The sequence below is a fragment of the Chiloscyllium plagiosum genome, unplaced genomic scaffold (genome assembly GCF_037043375.1).
Source record: "Chiloscyllium plagiosum isolate Xiang-an unplaced genomic scaffold, Cpla_swu_hap1 HiC_scaffold_43, whole genome shotgun sequence".
Lineage (NCBI taxonomy): Eukaryota > Metazoa > Chordata > Chondrichthyes > Orectolobiformes > Hemiscylliidae > Chiloscyllium > Chiloscyllium plagiosum.
In genome coordinates this window covers 26,781,248-26,801,143 of record NW_028270181.1, presented here as the reverse complement: position 1 = coordinate 26,801,143, position 19,896 = coordinate 26,781,248, and the positions used below count along the sequence as shown (strand labels likewise).

Sequence of the window (19,896 nt, the reverse complement as noted above, 5' to 3'; positions counted from 1 at the left end):
ATCCAATTGGCAAGCTCACACTGTGATCTAACTTTACTAATTAGTCTACCATTTCAAGACTTTGGGCTGTACTAAAGTCCAAGTAAACATTGAGGGCACAGCAGTAGACATCGATCTTCTTTGTTATTTCTTTAAAGAAACTCAATCAAGTTTGAGTCACAGTTTCCCTCACAAAACCCTGCTGACTATCCTTAAACTGTTCGTCGCCTCTCCAAATACTTATAAATTCTAATCTTTCAAATTCCAATAACTTACCTACCACCAAAGTCAGACTCACTGATTTATAGTTCCCAGGCTTCTTCTTACATCTCTTGTTAAACAAAGACACTTCATTAGCCACTCTCCAGTCACCTAACACTTCACCGTAGTTATAAGTGTTACAAACATTTCTGTGAGGGCCCCACAACTTCCTCCCTAACTGCCACAAAGTTCTGGGATAAACTAGATCAGGTTCTGGAGATTTATGCATCTTTATATCTTCTAAGACCTCCAGCACTTCCGCTTCTGTAATGTGATCTGTATTCAAAACATCAATATTTATTTCCCCGAGTTCTCTAGCCCCATTTCTTTCCTCACAGTAAAAACTGACATGAAATATTAATTTAATATCTCTCTTATCTCCAGAGGTTCAACACAAAGCCAAACTCTGATCTTTAAGGGGCCCTACTCTCTCTCTGGTTGCCGTCTTGCTCTCAATGTATTTGGAGAGTCTCTTTGGATTATCCTTAATCTTATTTGCCAATGCTATCTCATATTTTCTCTTTGCCTTCCTGATCTTTCTCTTAAGAATGCTCCTACACTCTTTATACTGTTCAAGAGATTCATTTGAACCTAGTGTCCAAACCTAATATATAACTTTTTTTATTCTTGACCAGAACTTCAATATCTTTATTCATCTAATCCTACCAACCTTATCATTCATTCTACCAGGAACAGAATGACTCTGAACTCTTGTTATCACACATTTGAAAGCCTCCCACTTATCAGATGTCCTTTTACCTGAGAGCAGTCTACTCTAATCAATATTTGAAAGTTCTTGTCTCATACCATTAAAATTTGCCTTATTCCAATTAAAAAAAACTTTAATTTTTATGGAAGGCTTATCCTTTTCCATAACTATAATTGCTTTAAAATTGTTACGATCACTGGACCCAAAGTGTCATTCCAGTCACTTGCCCTGTCTTATTACCCAAGAGAAGATCAAGATTTGCTCCTTCTCTGGTCGAAACATTTGCATATAGATTAAAAATAATTCTTGACCCCTGCACATATTTTGGGAATTATATCAATTGCAACAGTGTCAATCTCTGTACATAATCTCAAATGCTTCATTGTTTTTCCACAAATTAATAAATGTTCTCGGCATGGTCAGACAATGACTGCCCCTTCAGAAACCTTGATATTTGCTCAAAACAAATCTTGCTTTCCTACAAAATTCCTTATTCCCATGTATATGCTGATTCTTCGTTTATCAATTATCCCGAGTGGCTTTTTGGGCATCTCAATAACAGCAAGAGCCATTATCCCGCTCCTGAAGATAGAAAGCCATTTCTCGCATACAGATTAGATCCAAGCCAAACTTAGAACCTCCTCATTCACTGAATTAGAACAATGATCTCGAGCTTCCCTTTCTTTTGCCCCTGCTCTTAATTGCTAGTTTCTTCTAAACCAGTCCTATCGCTCCCTGCCCAGTCTTAATCTTTCAGTATGTACACAACCTGGCTGTTTCCCTTAGCTTTTAACAAATGTAGAAGTCACAAATTTAGTTAATTTGTAAAGGAGCACATGCAAGATCTTGATGGAGATGAGTAAACCTAGAGAAAGAGTTAGAATATGAGTCAGAGTCAGAATATGAGTCAAAGTCAAAAGAGAAAAAGACAGAGGTAACAGAAGACATTGAGACAGTTTGCCCAATAGAATGGGCAGGGGCTTAAAGTATTAAGATAGGGTTACAAAGGGACTTGATACATTCACTCTGTTTTTGTCTCTGTAGAGCTTTTCTAGTACTTGTTTTTGAGCCAAATGGACAGTTTGGCTGACAAGCATAAAAAGACACTGAGGACTCTTTCACCAAGCAGTCTCGAGAAAGAAATCTATCATTGAAAGAGGGCGAGAGGAAACATCAAGGCTTGGTTGGGGAGATGGAAGTTGAGGGCTCTGAGGAGGCAGGAAATCAGAACAACTGGGGAAAGGCTAAAACTTAATAACAAAGTGCTGGAGAAATTTATTTAGTGGAGAATTTATTTCAGATTTCCACATCCACGGTATGTTGCTTTATTTTGAGGCCATAGACTTGCTTGAAAGGCTTAGAAAAGAATATGCTGCTCTTCTTGAGCCGATAGTACTACTGAAAGATCCATTTACCTTTGGGAACTTGTAATGTTCACAACAGTTCAGCTACATCAAATCCCAGGTCACCTCATTTTCTTTAAAATATTGGGGCAAGATTTTCCCAGTTCCAGAGCAACAGGAAGATATTGAAGAGCTGCATTGGAACAGCTGCCTGATGCAGTCTCACCGGTGAAGTTTTTTCACTGGCAGGACTGGATAAATAATGGCTGTGATTAATTAGAAGCAGGCAACCTATTTTAAATAACACATTCGTTCGGGTCTAACCCTTCGACTGGTCACTGCCTATACATGGCTTAGTGTAGACGGCTTCTGTGAGGCAGCCTAAAAACTAGTAGAGCTTGAGGCTGCAAGCCCCTAAAGAGGGTGCAGTGGGATGAATGCCACACCAAATGGGACATCTGAGGAGACTGACAGTTTGGCCGATCTCATCTCTAATTTTCTATTTGCCTCTCCATGACCATGCAATCTCAAATCTGCCTGAACAGCAGTCACAGGATTGTTGCTCAAGGGGTGTTGCTCAGATTTCAGAGCTGCCAGCTCAGTCATTTGGCTTCATTTTTGTTTCATTGAATGCTAAAAAGCCTATACGTGACCCTAGAGATGATCAATCCAGAGGCAGCCTGATGGAAAATAGCTAAATTGGTTCTGGTGCCAACAGGTGAGACCTTAGGACTTTGTTCCAATATCAGTACCCTGAAAGCTGTGATAAACTCTTGTGTAACGATCACTACTGGTGATGCCATTCTTCCATGAGGATGATTACAGCCCCATTTGTCTTTTGTATGATTTTTGTATTGTTTAGTATCTTAAAATGGGATTACATTACCTTACCTTGGCACTTGAAACCCCTACTTAGCCTCTTGGGCAGACCCTCTCAATGTCTGGCTAGATTTTGCTGTTCCTTTATTAAATTAACTGAATTTGTGACTTCTACATTTTTTAAAACAAGTTAAGAGAAGCAATGAAGATGTGATTAAGGATGGATAGGGAGAGACTTGATTTTGGAGAAACTTGCAATTAGAGCAGAGGCTAAAGGGAGTAAATTTGAGGTCATCATTTTGATTAAGTGAATGGTGAAGTGCTGAGTTTGGCTTGGATTTAGTCTGTATGAGAGAAATAGCTTTATATCTTAAGGACTGGAGTTAAAGTTCTTCTGCTATTGGAATGCCCAAGAAGCCACATGGAAACTTGACAAACTAAGAATTAGCATTTACATGGAAATGGGAAATAAAGAATTATATAGGAAAATAAGATTTGTTTTGAACGAGCTGGAAGTGTTCTGAGGAGACTGATCAGCCTGAGAATGTTACTATTCTGGCGAATAAGGGTAAAACATTTGAAATTATGCAGATAGATCTAACATGGTTCCCATTAACATAGTTCCCAAGATGTGTGTCTATGGGATAAATGACAAAATATTAGTGCGATGTGTTATCATTCAGACCTATGAGGAAATTATGTCTGCCCTACTCTGAGTGACTTGAATGATCTAGATATCCACAGGTATGAACAGTTTGGATCTGAAAAAATACTTCTGTGGAGTGTTGGATTCAAGAACAAAAGATTAAAATTAATTTTGTCAAAAGAAAATTGGGCAACTTATGTAATAAGGAAATGGAATTTGGAGTAGATGTTTAAAAAGAGATTGGATGAGGTCCTGCAGGAAACAATGTTACAAGACTATCAGTTCCAGAATCTGATTGGGAAAGGATAGTTTGCACTGCTGTTTTATTATTGTATCTTTTTTTCCTTATCTCCAGAGGTCCTTTCCTTGTGGCCTTGGGCCGCTCCTGGCACCCTGAGGAGTTTAACTGTACTTACTGCAAGACCTCCCTGGTCGATACTGGATTTGTAGAGGAGCAGAACAATATTTACTGTGAACGGTGCTATGAGCAGTTCTTTGCTCCAAATTGTGCTAAGTGTAATACAAAGATAATGGGGGTAAGTGAAGCCTTCAACATGAATTATATTAAGTATAGACAAGTGTAAGAGGAATCAAGAGAGGAATTCATGATTAGCTGGACAATAAGTAAACTAAAACCACATCCATTGAAAATAATTCTGAAATACAACTTGGTGCTGTTAATTCCACTTGTGTTTCTTGTAAGCATAAGCAATTTGAGATGTAACAGTAACTGCATATATGAAGTTGTTCCAGAAGAGTGTCAGGAACAAGTCTCCTGGTATCGATGTCCTGTTCTTTTCAAATGTCCAGGTGTAGGGCCTGATTTTAGCTTGGAGAAAATGGCTGGGTATTAAATGATGATCATCAGTAAAAATCCCAACTTGTTTCCCCCCCAAAAAAAGGCAATGTAGCGTCCCATCATGACAGAGAACAACTAGTTCCAAGCACTGTTCAGTACAATATTAGTTTCGATTAGAGTGGTGCTGAAAAAGCACAGCAGTTCAGGCAGCATCCGAGGAGCAAAAGCCCAAAACGCCGATTTTATTGCTCCTGGGATGGTGCCTGAATTGCTGTGCTTTTCCAGCACCATTCTAATCTAGACTCTGGTTTCCAGCATCTGCAGTAGTTGTTTTTACCTCAGTACAATATTACACAACACAGAAATAAGATCCTTTCATGTTGCTAATACCTTAGCTTAAAATGAATATTGCAAGCTACACCATCTTAATTCATTGAAAGCAGAAAACAATTGATGGTGAAATGAAGTCAATGAATAGAACATTGGTTGGACTGCAAAATGAACAGCCAGTACACTGGAGTATTTTGTAGAGTTCTGATCACCATTAAAAATGAGAGATACAGGCACTGCAGAGAGTACAAAAAAAAATTTCTAGAATGATACCATACATTTGAGATTATACCTAGAATAGCTGCAGAGGCTGGTATCCCGTCACCAAGTCACCCTTTATTTAAATGTGAACAGTACATTGACTCTGACCAGCCTGCTCAGACCCAGTCCCCAAGTTCTCTGAATCTCCTGTTAATATCTGTCAGCCAAGCCTCCCTAATTGGGGCTGTTAACCTGGCCCATACTCAACAAGATCCACTCAGCCCTTGTTCCAATCACAACATCCCTCTGCCCCACTGAGTCCAGAGATGTTGCCCTGTTCTTTTTCTTGTAGCTACTCCTGGGATGTTTACGCCCCAGGTCTGGTTCCTCTGACTCTAACACAGACACGGGTGGTGTATAATGGACTATAGCACGTCTTTTCTGCCCAGAGTGTATTGAGACAGATTCCTCTTCTTCTTCAGGCTGTATCCATTTCGGTCCTCTGAGGTTTCTGCAATGCTAGATGGAGGGGGAGAACCCACTGTTTCTGACAGCTTTTCTGCTGTTCTGAGAGGCCAGCTATGTTTTGCTCCTACCCTGTTTGTGAGGTAGCAGCTTTCATGTGATCCATATATGTTTGTTCAGGACCACCTCACCCACCTGAACTTTATATGCTTCAGGACCACACCTCACGTCAACCTCACCTTGTATCCACACTTGGCCATTTCCGTGGCTTTGACACCAAACTTCGTACCCTGGAGTAAACGGTCTCTCCCACTTAGAGGTGGCTGGATTTAACATTCTTGCTGCCATTTCACTTGCCGCCCCCCCCCCTCCGGGTCAAGGAATGTCAGGTTTAACCTGGTGCAGAGTTTTCTCCCCATCAGCAACTCTGCACCAGGGGTGAGGGATGGTCCTATCATTAAATAGGCTCTGGGACAGTTTGGTATCGAGTGAATCATTAGGCTATTTCTTTACACCTGCCTTCAACATTTGGACTGCTCTTTCCACCAGACCATTGGATGATGGGTAGTATGGAGCTGTCCAAACATGCCAGATGCCATTCAACTTTAGGAAATCCCTACAAGCAATTGTCCATGACCCATACTTCTGGGAGTCTGTATCACAAACAACACTCGCAGCTTTTCAGTCATCATCCTTGAGTTTGCCAAATGAACTCTATGTATGCCTAACCACTTTGGGCATCCATAATGACCAAGAATATTGAACCCATGAAAGGACTGCCATAGTCAATGTGTAACAGAGTCCAGGGTTAACTCCACCATTCCCATGAATGTGGGACAGCAGCTGGTAGTAATTTGTTGGCATTCTGGGCAGTGCCCCACCAACACAGCTATGCTGGCATCCAATCCTGATCACCAGACATAACTTCTTGGGAAAGTTTTCATTTTGGACTCCTGCTCACCATAGTAATAGGCTAGTCCTGTCCAGTTATCTGGTTGAACTGGTCTGGAAAGGGTTCAATTCTGGTTGTGATGGTCCTTTCGTTTCCCCTATCATCACGAGTGGTTTTTGTTTTACCAAGACTGGACCTGTGCGTCCACAGCGAATACTGTCAGCAGTGACTGAAAGGGTATCCTGAAAGTTTAAAACCAGAATTGACCCTTCTAGGGGAGGTACCACCAGTGGTGTATCTGTCAGTGGGAAGTGGCTCAATGTATCTGCATTTGCTACTTGGTCTCCTGGACGATGTTCCAACTTGCAATTGTATGCACTGAAAATGAGGGCTCACCACTGAATTCAACCAGAAGTCGCTGGCCACCATGAATAGGGGGGCATTTCATCTTCAGAGAGAGTGTTTGTGGTGATGTAAATTTCATGTGAGGAATTCTTCATATGGGAAGTAGGACATTTTGTTAAGTCATGCTTTGTATGAATTTTCAATAATAATTCACCAATCCAAGGAAAGACAGATGTGGGAGTCACCCTCACTTTATTTTCCAAAAAAAGTGTAGTCCAGTCTTGTCGACTCTAGCCTAAACAGGTCACTTGATGTCACAAACAAAAACAGAAACTGTTAGAAACGTTCCACAGGTCTGGCAGCATCTGTTGAGAAATCACAGTTAATGTTTCAGGTCCAATGACCATTCCTCAGTCTGGAACACATTTTTCCCTTCTAAGGTGGACGCCTGCTTGGGAGAAACATTAAAGCACTATGTCCAAGTTCTCCAAGTGTTCTTTATTGGTCTTCCTAGTTATTTGTGCATCATCCAGATAAATAGCAACCTGGAGTAGACCTTGTAAAATGTCCATTGGAAAAAGGCACAGGCTGATGAGACTCCAAATCTTCTGGGTATTAATTGTGGCATACTTTTGGGATCGCTCATCTAATTGCAATTGCAGATACACTTGGCTCATGTTCAGCTTCTTGAAGGACAGCTACCCCACTAGTTTTGCTTACAAGTCCTCTATGCGAGAGATTAGGCATTTATGCAGCTGCAAGAAGCTATTTGCCATTTGCTTAGAATCCCCACAAAGGCAAACTGAGCCATCAGACTTCACAATTAATGACTGTCCGGTCCCAGTGCTGCCCACTCTGCAAACTGTACTGGTTTAACGATTCTTTTGTTTTCCAGCCTCAATTTCTGCCTCTACATTTGCCCTTAAGGTAAATGGCACTGGGTGATCTTACAGAATTGCTTCCTGGTTAACATGCAAGGTGGCCTTTGATAGTCCCTACTCCTTCCTGAAAAGGATCTGGATATTTAATTAGGACTTCACCCAGGTAGCCACTTTCTAATCAAACAATGTTGATTGAATCAAGGTGAACCTTTGTCAACCAATTCACCCAATCAATCTCAGGCCTGAGCCTTTGACTACAATCAGTGGTAAATGCACCAACTGCTTTTCATTGGAGACCAGAACCAAAGTTGTATCCTTATTCAGTAATGATTCCTAGTATACATTCTCAACCCAGCCAAGGTTTTGCTCAAAATAAAGGTTGGAATCCAGAGTGAACCCTGTTAAAAACTGGTTCTGCAACCACTGATGCAGCTGCGTCAGTATTGACCTTCATGAGAACCAGGTGACCAGTTACTCAGATTTTTAATTGATTCTTATTTGGATGTTGCTAAGCAATTTAACTGATCGAAAAGGTATTTAGGTGGACTTTCCACAGTATGCACTCTTCTAAATACTGGCCTATGAGTTCTCTTAGTCAAGTTTGGCCTTGTAGGACTCCTTTGCTAACTTGAATTCAAAAACGAGCAACTACAATGGCTTGCTAGCCTGGATCCTGAAGTAATTTCACTGGGCTGCAGATTAGTTGAGATTTTGATGGGGGCTGATCTAGAGTTTCTCTCTGCTCAGGATATGCCACGCATGAGGCTGTGATTGCTTATACTCACGTGGCATTCCCAAACTCAGGTTAGGGTGTGCACTTCCATTGGGATACCATGTAGCTCACATGCTCCAATTGGCATATTTTCTAATGACAAAGCCAGTTGTAGTGCCCATTTGAAGTCTAGTTGGGCTTCAGATAATAGGTGCTATTGCATGATTATGTAATTAATCCCACATACCAGTGATCTCTCAGCATCTCATTCAGATTTAATCCAAAAATCACATGCTTTTGCCAATTGTCTTAACCTCATCAAAAATCCCAATACAGATGTTCCTGGTTCTTGAAGTGCCAAATAAAACCAACAGCATTTCAGAATTAGATGAGGCTTGGGGGTCATAATATTCCTTAAATGAAGACTGTCAAATTCTTGACAGGTTTTAGTATCTGGTGCCTCACGAAAAGTTAAGCTTCTCATAACAGAAAATGCTGCAGGTCCACAAGTAAATCAGAAGGATTACTTATTGCTTTTCATCTGTCTTATCATTTGCCTGGAAAACATAAGGCATTCTTTCCACATACCGGGCTCAGTCTTTAATGACAGGACTGAAAGAGTCAAGCTTCCCAAATAAAGGAACAATAACAGAAGTGTTTACCTCAACTCAAAGATGACTGTTACATTTGAATTTTCTTCAGGAGCATTTTTTTTTCTCTTGCCACCATTAGAATAACTGCATAGAGGCTGATATCCCATCACCAAATCACCCTTTATTTACAAATGCACAGACTCTGACCAGCTAGCTCAGAGCCAGTCCCTGTGGTGAGGGGAGTCACTGAGTCTCCTGTCTATTTTTTTTTCTTTTGAGAGACACAAGGTGTACGAATCTTTAAACACTCTTTTTTCTTTCTTCTTTATATTTTTTTATATACTACCGCCTAACTGCGGTAGTGCTTATTTTTTTCCCCAGCACCCAGAGTCTCCTGTTTATTCTTTTTCTTTTTTATTAACCCCCACACTACCGCTTAACTGCGGTAGTGCTTAACGCTTCTGTTTATTTTTTTTTCCTTTTTTTAACTTTAGAGTCTCCTGTTTATTTTTTTCTTTTTTACAAAGTGCACCAATCTTTATTCAAATTCCCACTCCTGTTTATATTTTTTTTTTCCTTTTTTCCCACACTACCACCTAACTGCAGTAGTGCTTATTTTATCTCCAGAACCCATGGTGTGTGTGTGTGCAGGTGGGAGACACAGTGAAAGACACAAAGTGCACAAATCTTTATTCAATTTCCACCACCAGGAACACAGGAAAACACCCGGGTGGCCAGTGACAAACACTGCCCTCCTGTTTATATTTTTTTTTACTTTAGAGTCTCCTGTTTATTTATTTATTTTTTTTCTTAAATCCCCCACACTACCATCTAAGTGCGGTAGTGCTTATTTTTTCCCCAGCATCCCTGGTGTGTGTGTGCAGGTGTGAGACACAGTGGAAGACACAAAGTGCACGAATCTTTATTCAAATTCCATCACCAGGAAGATAGGAAAACACCCGGGTGGCCAGTGACAAACACTGCCCTCCTGTTTATATATATTTTTTTTTTACTTTAGAGTCTCCTGTTTATTTTTTTTTAATTATTTTTAAAAAATTTTTTTTTTTACTCCAGGGTGTTGGTCGACACCGCGTGCTCTTTCTCCAAGGACACCCGGGGACACTTTTTTTTTTGAATCCCTATTTATTTATTTCCCCCTTTATTTTTTAGCCCCCACACTACCACCTAAGTGCGGTAGTGCTTATTTTATCCCCAGCACCCATGGTGTGTGTGCGCAGGTGTGAGACACAGTGGAAGACACAAAGTGCACGAATCTTTATTCAAATTCCACCACCAGGAAGATAGGAAAACACCCGGGTGGCCAGTGACAAACACTGCCCTCCTGTTTATATATTTTTTTTTACTTTAGAGTCTCCTGTTTATTTTTTTTTACCCCCACACTACCACCTAAGTGCGGTAGTTCTCCTGTTTATATATTTTTTTTTCTTTTTTTTATTTAAAACCCCCACACTACCACCTAAGTGCGGTAGTGCTTATTTTATCCCCAGAACTCATGGAGTGTGTGTGCAGGTGTGAGACACAGTGGAAGACACAAAGTGCACCAATCTTTATTTTTTTTCTTTTTTTTTTAACCCCCACACTACCACCTAAGTGCGGTAGTGCTTATTTTATCCCCAGCACCCATGGTGTGTGTGTGCAGGTGTGAGACACAGTGAAAGACACAAAGTGCACGAATCTTTATTCACTTTCCACCACCAGGAAGATAGGAAAACACCCGGGTGGCCAGTGACAAACACGGCCCTTCACATCAAAGGGCAGTGCTGTGTGATCAAAACAGTGAAGGGGAGGGTAGGGACTAAATCAAAATAGAGTTGGAGGGAGAAATGATGCACTCCACTCCCTGCGGCGCCCACCTCTCCCTGAACAACTCCAGGGTGTTGGTCGACACCGCGTGCTCCTTCTCCAAGGACACCCGGGGACACTTTTTTTTTGAATCCCTATTTATTTATTTATTCCCCCTTTCTTTTTTAGCCCCCACACTAAACCTAAGTGCGGTAGTGCTTATTTTATCCCCAGCACCCATGGTGTGTGTGCGCAGGTGTGAGACACAGTGGAAGACACAAAGTGCACCAATCTTTATTCAATTTCCACCACCAGGAAGATAGGAAAACACCCAAGTGGCCAGTGACAAATACTGCCCTCCTGTTTATATTTTTTTTTACTTTAGAGTCTCCTGTTTATTTTTTTTTCTTTTATTTTTTTTTATTATTTTTTTTATTTATTTTTTTCCCCCACACTACCACCTAAGTGCGGTAGTGCTTATTTTATCCCCAGCACCCATGGTGTGTGTGTGCAGGTGTGAGACACAGTGAAAGACACAAAGTGCACGAATCTTTATTCAATTTCCACCACCAGGAAGATAGGAAAACACCCGGGTGGCCAGTGACAAACACTGCCCTTCACATCAAAGGGCAGTGCTGTGTGATCAAAACAGTGAAGGGGAGGGTAGGGACTAAATCAAAATAGAGTTGGAGGGAGAAATGATGCACTCCACTCCCTGCGGCGCCCACCTCTCCCTGAACAACTCCAGGGTGTTGGTCGACACCGCGTGCTCCTTCTCCAAGGACACCCGGGGACACTTTTTTTTTGAATCCCTATTTATTTATTTATTCCCCCTTTCTTTTTTAGCCCCCACACTAAACCTAAGTGCGGTAGTGCTTATTTTATCCCCAGCACCCATGGTGTGTGTGCGCAGGTGTGAGACACAGTGGAAGACACAAAGTGCACCAATCTTTATTCAATTTCCACCACCAGGAAGATAGGAAAACACCCAAGTGGCCAGTGACAAATACTGCCCTCCTGTTTATATTTTTTTTTACTTTAGAGTCTCCTGTTTATTTTTTTTTCTTTTATTTTTTTTTATTATTTTTTTTATTTATTTTTTTCCCCCACACTACCACCTAAGTGCGGTAGTGCTTATTTTATCCCCAGCACCCATGGTGTGTGTGTGCAGGTGTGAGACACAGTGAAAGACACAAAGTGCACGAATCTTTATTCAATTTCCACCACCAGGAAGATAGGAAAACACCCGGGTGGCCAGTGACAAACACTGCCCTTCACATCAAAGGGCAGTGCTGTGTGATCAAAACAGTGAAGGGGAGGGTAGGGACTAAATCAAAATAGAGTTGGAGGGAGAAATGATGCACTCCACTCCCTGCGGCGCCCACCTCTCCCTGAACAACTCCAGGGTGTTGGTCGACACCGCGTGCTCCTTCTCCAAGGACACCCAGGGACACTTTTTTTTTAAATCCCTATTTATTTATTTATTTATTTATTTCCCCCTTTCTTTTTTAGCCCCCACACTAACACCTAAGTGCGGTAGTGCTTATTTTATCCCCAGGACCCATGGTGTGTGTGCGCAGGTGTGAGACACAGTGGAAGACACAAAGTGCACAAATCTTTATTCAAATTCCACCACCAGGAAGATAGGAAAACACCCGGGTGGCCAGTGACAAACACTGCCCTCCTGTTTATATATATATTTTTTAACTTTAGAGTCTCCTGTTTATTTTTTTTTCTTTTTTTTTAGTGCTATGTGAATCCCTATTTATCTTTTTTTTCTTTTTCCTTTTTTATATATTTTTTTTATATTTTAACCCCCACACTACCACCTAAGTGCGGTAGTGCTTATTTTATCCCCAGCACCCATGGTGTGTGTGTGCAGGTGTGAGACACAGTGAGAGACACAAAGTGCACGAATCTTTATTCAAATTCCACCACCAGGAAGATAGGAAAACACCCGGGTAGCCAGTGACAAACACTGCCCTCCTGTTTATATTTTTTTTAACTTTAGAGTCTCCTGTTTATTTTTTTTTAAATTTTTTTTAATAAAAATTTAACCCCCACACTACCACCTAAGTGCGGTAGTGCTTATTACATTCCTGTGTACATTTTTTTTTGAGACACAGTGAAAGACAAAAGGTGCACGAATCTTTATTCAATTTCAGCAAGCTTTTTATATTTTTTTTTGCTGTGTGAATCCCTATTTATATATATATATATATATTTTTTTTCTTTTTTTTAAACAAACACTGCCCTTCACATCAAAGGACAGTGCTGTGTGATAATCTCCTGTTTATTTATTTTTTTTCTTTAATCTCCTCTTTATTTTTTTTTAATATTTTAACCCCCACACTACCACCTAAGTGCGGCAGTGCTTATTTTATCCCCAGCACCCATGGTGTGTGTGTGCACGTGTGAGACACAGTGAGAGACACAAAGTGCACGAATCTTTATTCAAATTCCACCACCAGGAAGATAGGAAAACACCCGGGTGGCCAGTGACAAACACTGCCCTCCTGTTTATATTTTTTTTTTACTTTAGAGTCTCCTGTTTATGTCTCTAACCAAGGGCTCCTGATTGGCCCAGGTTAACAACACCAATTTTGTACTCAGTGAGATCCACTTGGCCCTTGTTCCAATCACAATACCTCTCAGTTGAGAACGAATAGGTAGGGTCACTCCTCTATTGAATGCTGAAAGTGACCAATAGCAGTCTTTAAAACTATGAAAGGTTTTTATAGTATAGCCAGAGAAAAATCTGTGAAGAAACAAAAAGAGGCTGTCAATATATAAGATAGTCACAAAAAATTAAATAACAAATTCAGAAGCATCTTATTCAGCATGTTGAGAATGTGGAACTTAGTAGCATGGTCAGTAGTCGAAGTGAGTTATAAAACTACATTTATGAGGAGGTTAAAGAAGCATATTAGAGAGAACTGAATATCGAGCTATGCCCATAAATAAGGGAAGATGGGAGGCAGCTCAGGTAGAGCAAAAATGCCATCATGGACTGGTCGGGGTAATGGCTGTTTCTATGTTGTAAAGACAAAGACAAAGAACAGTACAGCACAGGAGCAGGCCTGTTGGCTCACTAAGATTGCATCGGTAAATGATGCCTTTATAAACTAAAATGTTTGTGTCTTCACGCAGTCTGTATCCCTCTTTTCCTTGCCTTTTCATATATGTGTCTTAAACATTGCTATTGTATCCACCTCCACCACCTCCTCTGGCGCAGCATACCAGGCACTTATCACCCTTCTGTGTAAAAAGACTTGCCTCTCTCATCTCCTTTAAATAGTCCCCCTTTTACCTCAAACCTATATCCCCTAGTAATTAACATTTCTGCCCAAGAAAAAGAAATTCCAACTGTCCATTCCTCTCATATTTTTGTAAACTTCTATCAGGTCGCCCCAATCCTTTGACTTTCAAATGAAAACAAATCAAGTTTGTACGAACTCTCCTTATAGCTAATACTCACCAACATCCTGGTAAACCGTTTCTGTACATTCTCCATAGCCTCCACATTCTTCTGGCAGTGCAGCAACCAGAACTATATACAATATTTCAAATATGACCTAAGTAAAGTTCTGTACAGCTGCAACATGACCTATCAATTGTTATACTGGATGCCCCTGCTGATGAAGGCAGGCATCCATGTGCCTTCTTGACCACCTTATCTACTTGTGTTGCCAATCTCAAGAAACTGTGCACATGTATGCCTAGATCCCTCTGTCTGTTGATACCACTAAGGATTCTGCCATTTACTGTATATTTCCCTCCTGCACTAGATCTTCCAAAATGCATCACCTCGCATTTACCCAGGTTAAACTCCATCTGCCACTTCTCCACCCAATTCACCAGCCAATCTACATCCTGTTGTATCCTCTGACAATCCTCCTTGCTATCTGCAACTTCCTCCAATCTTTATGTTATGCACAAAAACTTACTTATCAGGTCACCTACAATCTCAGCCAAATCATTTATATATATTACAAACAACAGGGGACCCCAGCACTGATCTCTGCGAAGATCAGTGGTCACAGATCTCCAGTCGAAAAACACCCTCCAGTACTATCTGTCTTCTATGACTAAGCCAGTTCTGTATCCATGACTAAGCCAGTTCTGTATCCATGTTAACAGCTCACCATGGATGCCATGTACTAGCCTGTCATGAGGGAACTTGCCAAAGGTCTTGATAAAGTTCACATAGATAACATCTATTGCTCAGCCCTCATCAATAAGTTTTGTTACTTCCTCAAAAAACTGAATGAAGTTTGCGAGACATAACCTTCCCTGCACAAAGCCATGTTGCCTATTGTTAGTAAGTGCATATTTTTCCAAATGTGATGAAACCCTATCTTTAAGAATCTTCCCCAATAACTTCCCTACCACGGAGTAAGGCTCACTGGCCTGCAATTTCCCAGATTAAACAAAGGGACAAGGTGACTATTCTCTAATCCTCTGAGACCTCTTCTGTCACTAAAGAGGATACAAAGATTTTGTACAAGGCCCCAGCAATTTCCTGATCTGCATCCCTCAGCATTCGTGATCAGATCTCATCAGGTCCTACATTTTAAAACACCTAAACTTGAGATACCCCAGAACATCAACATCCCTATCTCGCCACCATCTACCCGTGACCACCACCACCAACACCACCCCACCTTCCCCTCCCTCCCCCCCACACCAACCCTGCAGACTCACTATCCACTATGTCCTTCTCCTTTGGGAATTCCGATGCAAAGTATTCATTAAGGACTTTGTCCACTTTCTCTGACTCCATGCATAAATTACCTACTTTGTCCTTGAGTGGACCTATCCTTTCCCTTGCTACCTTCTTGCTCCATATATATGCATAGAACATCTTGGGATTTTCCTTAACCTTGTTTGCCAAAGACATTTCATGCCTCTTTTATCCTTCCTAATTCCTTTCATACCTGCTATCTCTGTATTCTTTAGGGGCTCTGTCTGTCTTCAATTTTCTAAACCTTACATGTGCCTCCTTTTTGTTTTTGACTAAGCTCTCAATTACTCTTGTTATCTAAGGTTCCTGAATCTTGTCATCCTTATCCTTCATGTTCACAGGAACATGCTAGTCCTGAACTTTTATCAACTGGCCTTTAAAAGATTCCTACATGCCAGATGTGGATTTACTCTCAAACAGCTATCCCCAGTCTATATTCTCCAGGAGAATATTGTCATAGTTAGCCTTCCTTCCATTTAGTACTTTCATCCGAGGACTATTCCTATTCTTATTCACAAGTAACTTAAAACTTGTAGAATTATAGTCAATGTCCCTGAAATGCTCCCCCAACTGAAACTTTGATCACCTGGCTGGGATTATTGCAAAATGCCAGGTCTAGTTTGGCCCCTTCACTTGTTGGACTATTTAAATACATTTCAAAAAAACCATCCGGGACACACCTAATGAATTCCTCTCCAACCAAGCCCTTGCACTAAGCAAGTCCCAGTCATTATTGGGAAGTTAAAATCACCCACAATAACAAACCTGTTGTTTTTACATTTTTCCATGATCTGTCCACAAATCTGTTTCTCTGTCACTTGCTGGATGTTGGGAAGCCTGTAGTACAATCCCATCAAAGTGATTGTGCATCCTATTCCTGATATCTATCCATATGGCCTCATTGAATGAGCTCTCCATGATGTCCTCCATCAGTATAGCTATGATATTCTCTCTAATCAGTAACGCAGCTCCCCCACTTCTTTTACATCCCTCTCTATCACACCCCAAAACATCTAAATTCTGGAACATTAAGCTGCTAGTCTTGTCCCTCCCTCAAACAAGATGTTGTAATAGCTGCAACATCATAGTTATATGTATTAACCCAAGCTCTAAGTTCATTGGCCTTGCCTGTCATATGCCTCACATTAAAACGAATACCCTTCAGACCACCAGTCCCGTTCAGTAACCTCTACCAAAACTACTCTGTGTAACTGACGCCATATTACCATTGTCCACTCGTGTCAAAATCAATTTCACTCTGGTTATTGAGAACTCAATTCAAACTCCATTACTTAATTACTCAGGACCACTCAGATGGAAAAAGTCATTCGTGTTTTGACACGTTCAGATTCGATCAGATAGCCTATTGGTTAGCCTCCTATTCTTTACTCTATATGGGGAGTTCTATAATACATTTTTGAGCAATGATAGCTTCACCTCTCCAGTTAATGCAAAGTCTCTTGCAAAAGACGTGTCCTTTCTATCAGTATTGACCTCAAGCAGATGCTGTATTTCTATACTGGATTCTCCTACCAAGTGTCAGATATTAGGATTACTTAATAAGGAAACATTTATTTATTTATCTGTCTATTTATTTAATTTCATTGAGTGATACACAGCAAAGTTTGCCATGGGTGTGGAGGCTAATGTTCTACAGTTTGATGATTCTGTTGTCCATTGCAGGAAGTAATGCATGCCCTACGACAAACTTGGCACACCACCTGCTTTGTCTGTGCTGCCTGTGGAAAATCTTTTGGGAACAGCCTTTTCCATATGGAAGATGGAGAGCCCTACTGTGAGAAAGGTACATGTCCTTCAAGGTTGAATGATGAACAGCCTTAATGTTGAAACACAGACTTTAAGCTCCAATTTTACACAATTTAATCCTTCCCCAACTATTGCCACTGACTCTTTTTGGCATTAAGTAACAAGTAATGTCTGTAACATCATTATCATCTGGAAGCGAAAAGCAATTTCACCAGCTCAGGAGAAAGTCTATTGTCCTGCTTCTGTCTTTGAATGATGAAGTTCTGTTTCCTATACAGCTATTCTTTAATAGAATAATAATCTTAAATTTAAAAAGAATAATACCCTGGTATGTTTATTTAACAATTATTTAATATGAAAGTTCAAACAGTTTTTACTATCAAGAGTGGCTAACTAATATATAAAATGGAGGTCACCGAACATATACTTTGGTTGCCTAGGGTTAGTGAGCAATTGTGAATGCTATACCACCAGTCTTTTGGTGCATCGTCTTTCGATGTGTCTCCTATTTGTTACAGACCAGGCCAGACCCCTTCAAAACATTTTAAGAAGGTAGCTCAGACCTAACTTTTTTATTTTAAAAGCAGATGTAAAGTCAATATTGCAGGAGTGATGTAGCTGGTCAAACTACTCGGCTTAAAGCAAAACAGAATTTATTTACACATTAAGGTTGAAACACGAACAAAAGAAAACATAATTTAGAATAATTTATTTGATAACCCAACCAACACAATGTCACAACTTAACAAAGCTGTTACAATCCCTGCAACATCGCATAAACACACCCTTTGGCAAAAGGTAAATTCAAACATAGGTTCTTATAGGCAGGAGAGTTTTCAGAGAGAAAGTTTAGGCAAAAAACGTTTGTTGAAGTATGAAATCTGTTTACACTGTAGCTGTTTCTTTAGTTCCACAGCAGTTTTTCTTTTCTGCCAGCTAAAAGTCAACCAAACTAGAAAAAAACCTGAACTGGGAAAACTGGCCACTCCACTTTCATTATACAACTGTTTTAAAGAAAAACGTAAAGGCCTCCTCTGATTGTTGACTCAAACAGTTTCTGTCAGCCACTTCGGCACTGCTGCCTTTACAACTCTTCTTGAAAAACACCAAGGACATTATAACTTTGTTAAAGGGGCAGCATTGTCACATGGATCGTTGTCCATGACTCATTAATATTGAGTGAACAGCAAGTGAACATCAAGTGACTCACTAATGTTACTCTGAAGAATGTCTCCTGCACGTCATTTAGAGCAAAGACACAAATATGTCAGCAAAGAGTATGTTTATAATTTTGCTACAAACGAAATGATGAAGAAATATTCACTTTATAGAGTTTTTTTATTAAAATGGTTTCCTCCTTTCTGGCACTAGAACACAAAATGCAACAGAAACAGAGGAGAAGAAAGAATGTGAATGCTGGTATAGACTGGATAATCTGTAATTCTTTTCTAAGAATAGGAAATTTTTGAAAAAAAGCGAAGATTATCGCAGCCAACAAATGTACTATTTCCAGGCTACCTCAGTCGTAAATCTCCTCCCTCTACACAAAATGTCTTAACCTGCATGTCCTGTCTTTAAATACGGCTTCTGAATTAATTTTCTTTCTAGTTTTTCCATGCAACCTTAAACAATTTTGGTCTTGTAAAATCTTGCATTAACATGTTAGTGTTCTGTCTTTAGCTTTTACCGATTCCTTATTGCAATTCAATATTGCTAGCTACATGATGATCTCATGCTAGTGGTTTGCAAAATATGAAACCAACAGTCTTACCATTGGTATCCTGCTCCGCCTGCAACCAGACAGATTTCCAGGTGGCAGGACTAATGTATGAAGAGAGACTAGATCGGTTGGACTATATCCATTGGAGTTCAGAAGAATGAGAGGGGATATCATAGAAACCTATAAAATCCTAATAGGACTAGACAAACTATGCATAAGAGGAATGTTCCCAATGTGCAGGAAGTCCAGAACCAAGGGCTATCGTCTAAGAATAAGGGGTAAGCCACTTAGGACCGAGATGAGGAGGAATTTCTTCAGAGAAAGAGTGGTGAGCCTGTTGGCATTCTCAACAACAGAAAGTAGTTGAGGCTAAAACACTGAATGTTTCCAAGAAGGGGTTAGATATAGTTCTTAAGGCTAAAGGGATCAAAGGGTATGGAGAGAAAGTGGAAACAGTACTGAGTTGGATGGTCAACCATCATCGTATTGGATGCTAGAGCAGAGTCCTGGTCCTGCTTTCTATTTTTCTGTTTATTGCCCATCCCTATTCGTCCAGAGGGCAGTTAAGTGTCAACTATGTTGCTGTGGGTCTGGAGACACATGTAGGCCAGATCAGACAAGGATGGCAGGTGCCATTAATAAACCAGGTGGGTTCTATGACTCTAATTGACAGTGGTTATGTGGTCACCATCAGGCTAACGTTATACTCCAGATTTTTAACAAATTCAAATTTCACCAAATACCAAAATGGAATTTGAACCCAGAACATTAGCTTGATTTTCTGGATTACTTGTCCAGTGACGTTATCAATACCACTGCCACCTCTCTCCCAAAGAAAGAAGCAGGAACTGATCTGTCTTTCACCAGCCAGTACAACATAAGCAAAG

At 40.4% G+C, this 19,896-nt stretch overlaps 1 protein-coding gene across 6 annotated transcripts in view; it reads left to right on the top strand.

Annotated features, from left to right (window-relative positions):
• The window catches only part of ldb3a (LIM domain binding 3a), a 206,064-nt gene that overhangs the window by 172,197 nt on the left and 13,971 nt on the right, over positions 1–19,896 (top strand). For all 6 annotated transcript variants that reach the window (XM_087982634.1, XM_087982636.1, XM_087982637.1 and 3 more), the window contains 2 exons: positions 4,113–4,293; positions 17,206–17,326. In XM_087982634.1, the coding sequence (XP_087838760.1) occupies positions 4,113–4,293; positions 17,206–17,326 (302 nt within the window). The remainder of the gene's footprint in view (positions 1–4,112; positions 4,294–17,205; positions 17,327–19,896) is intronic.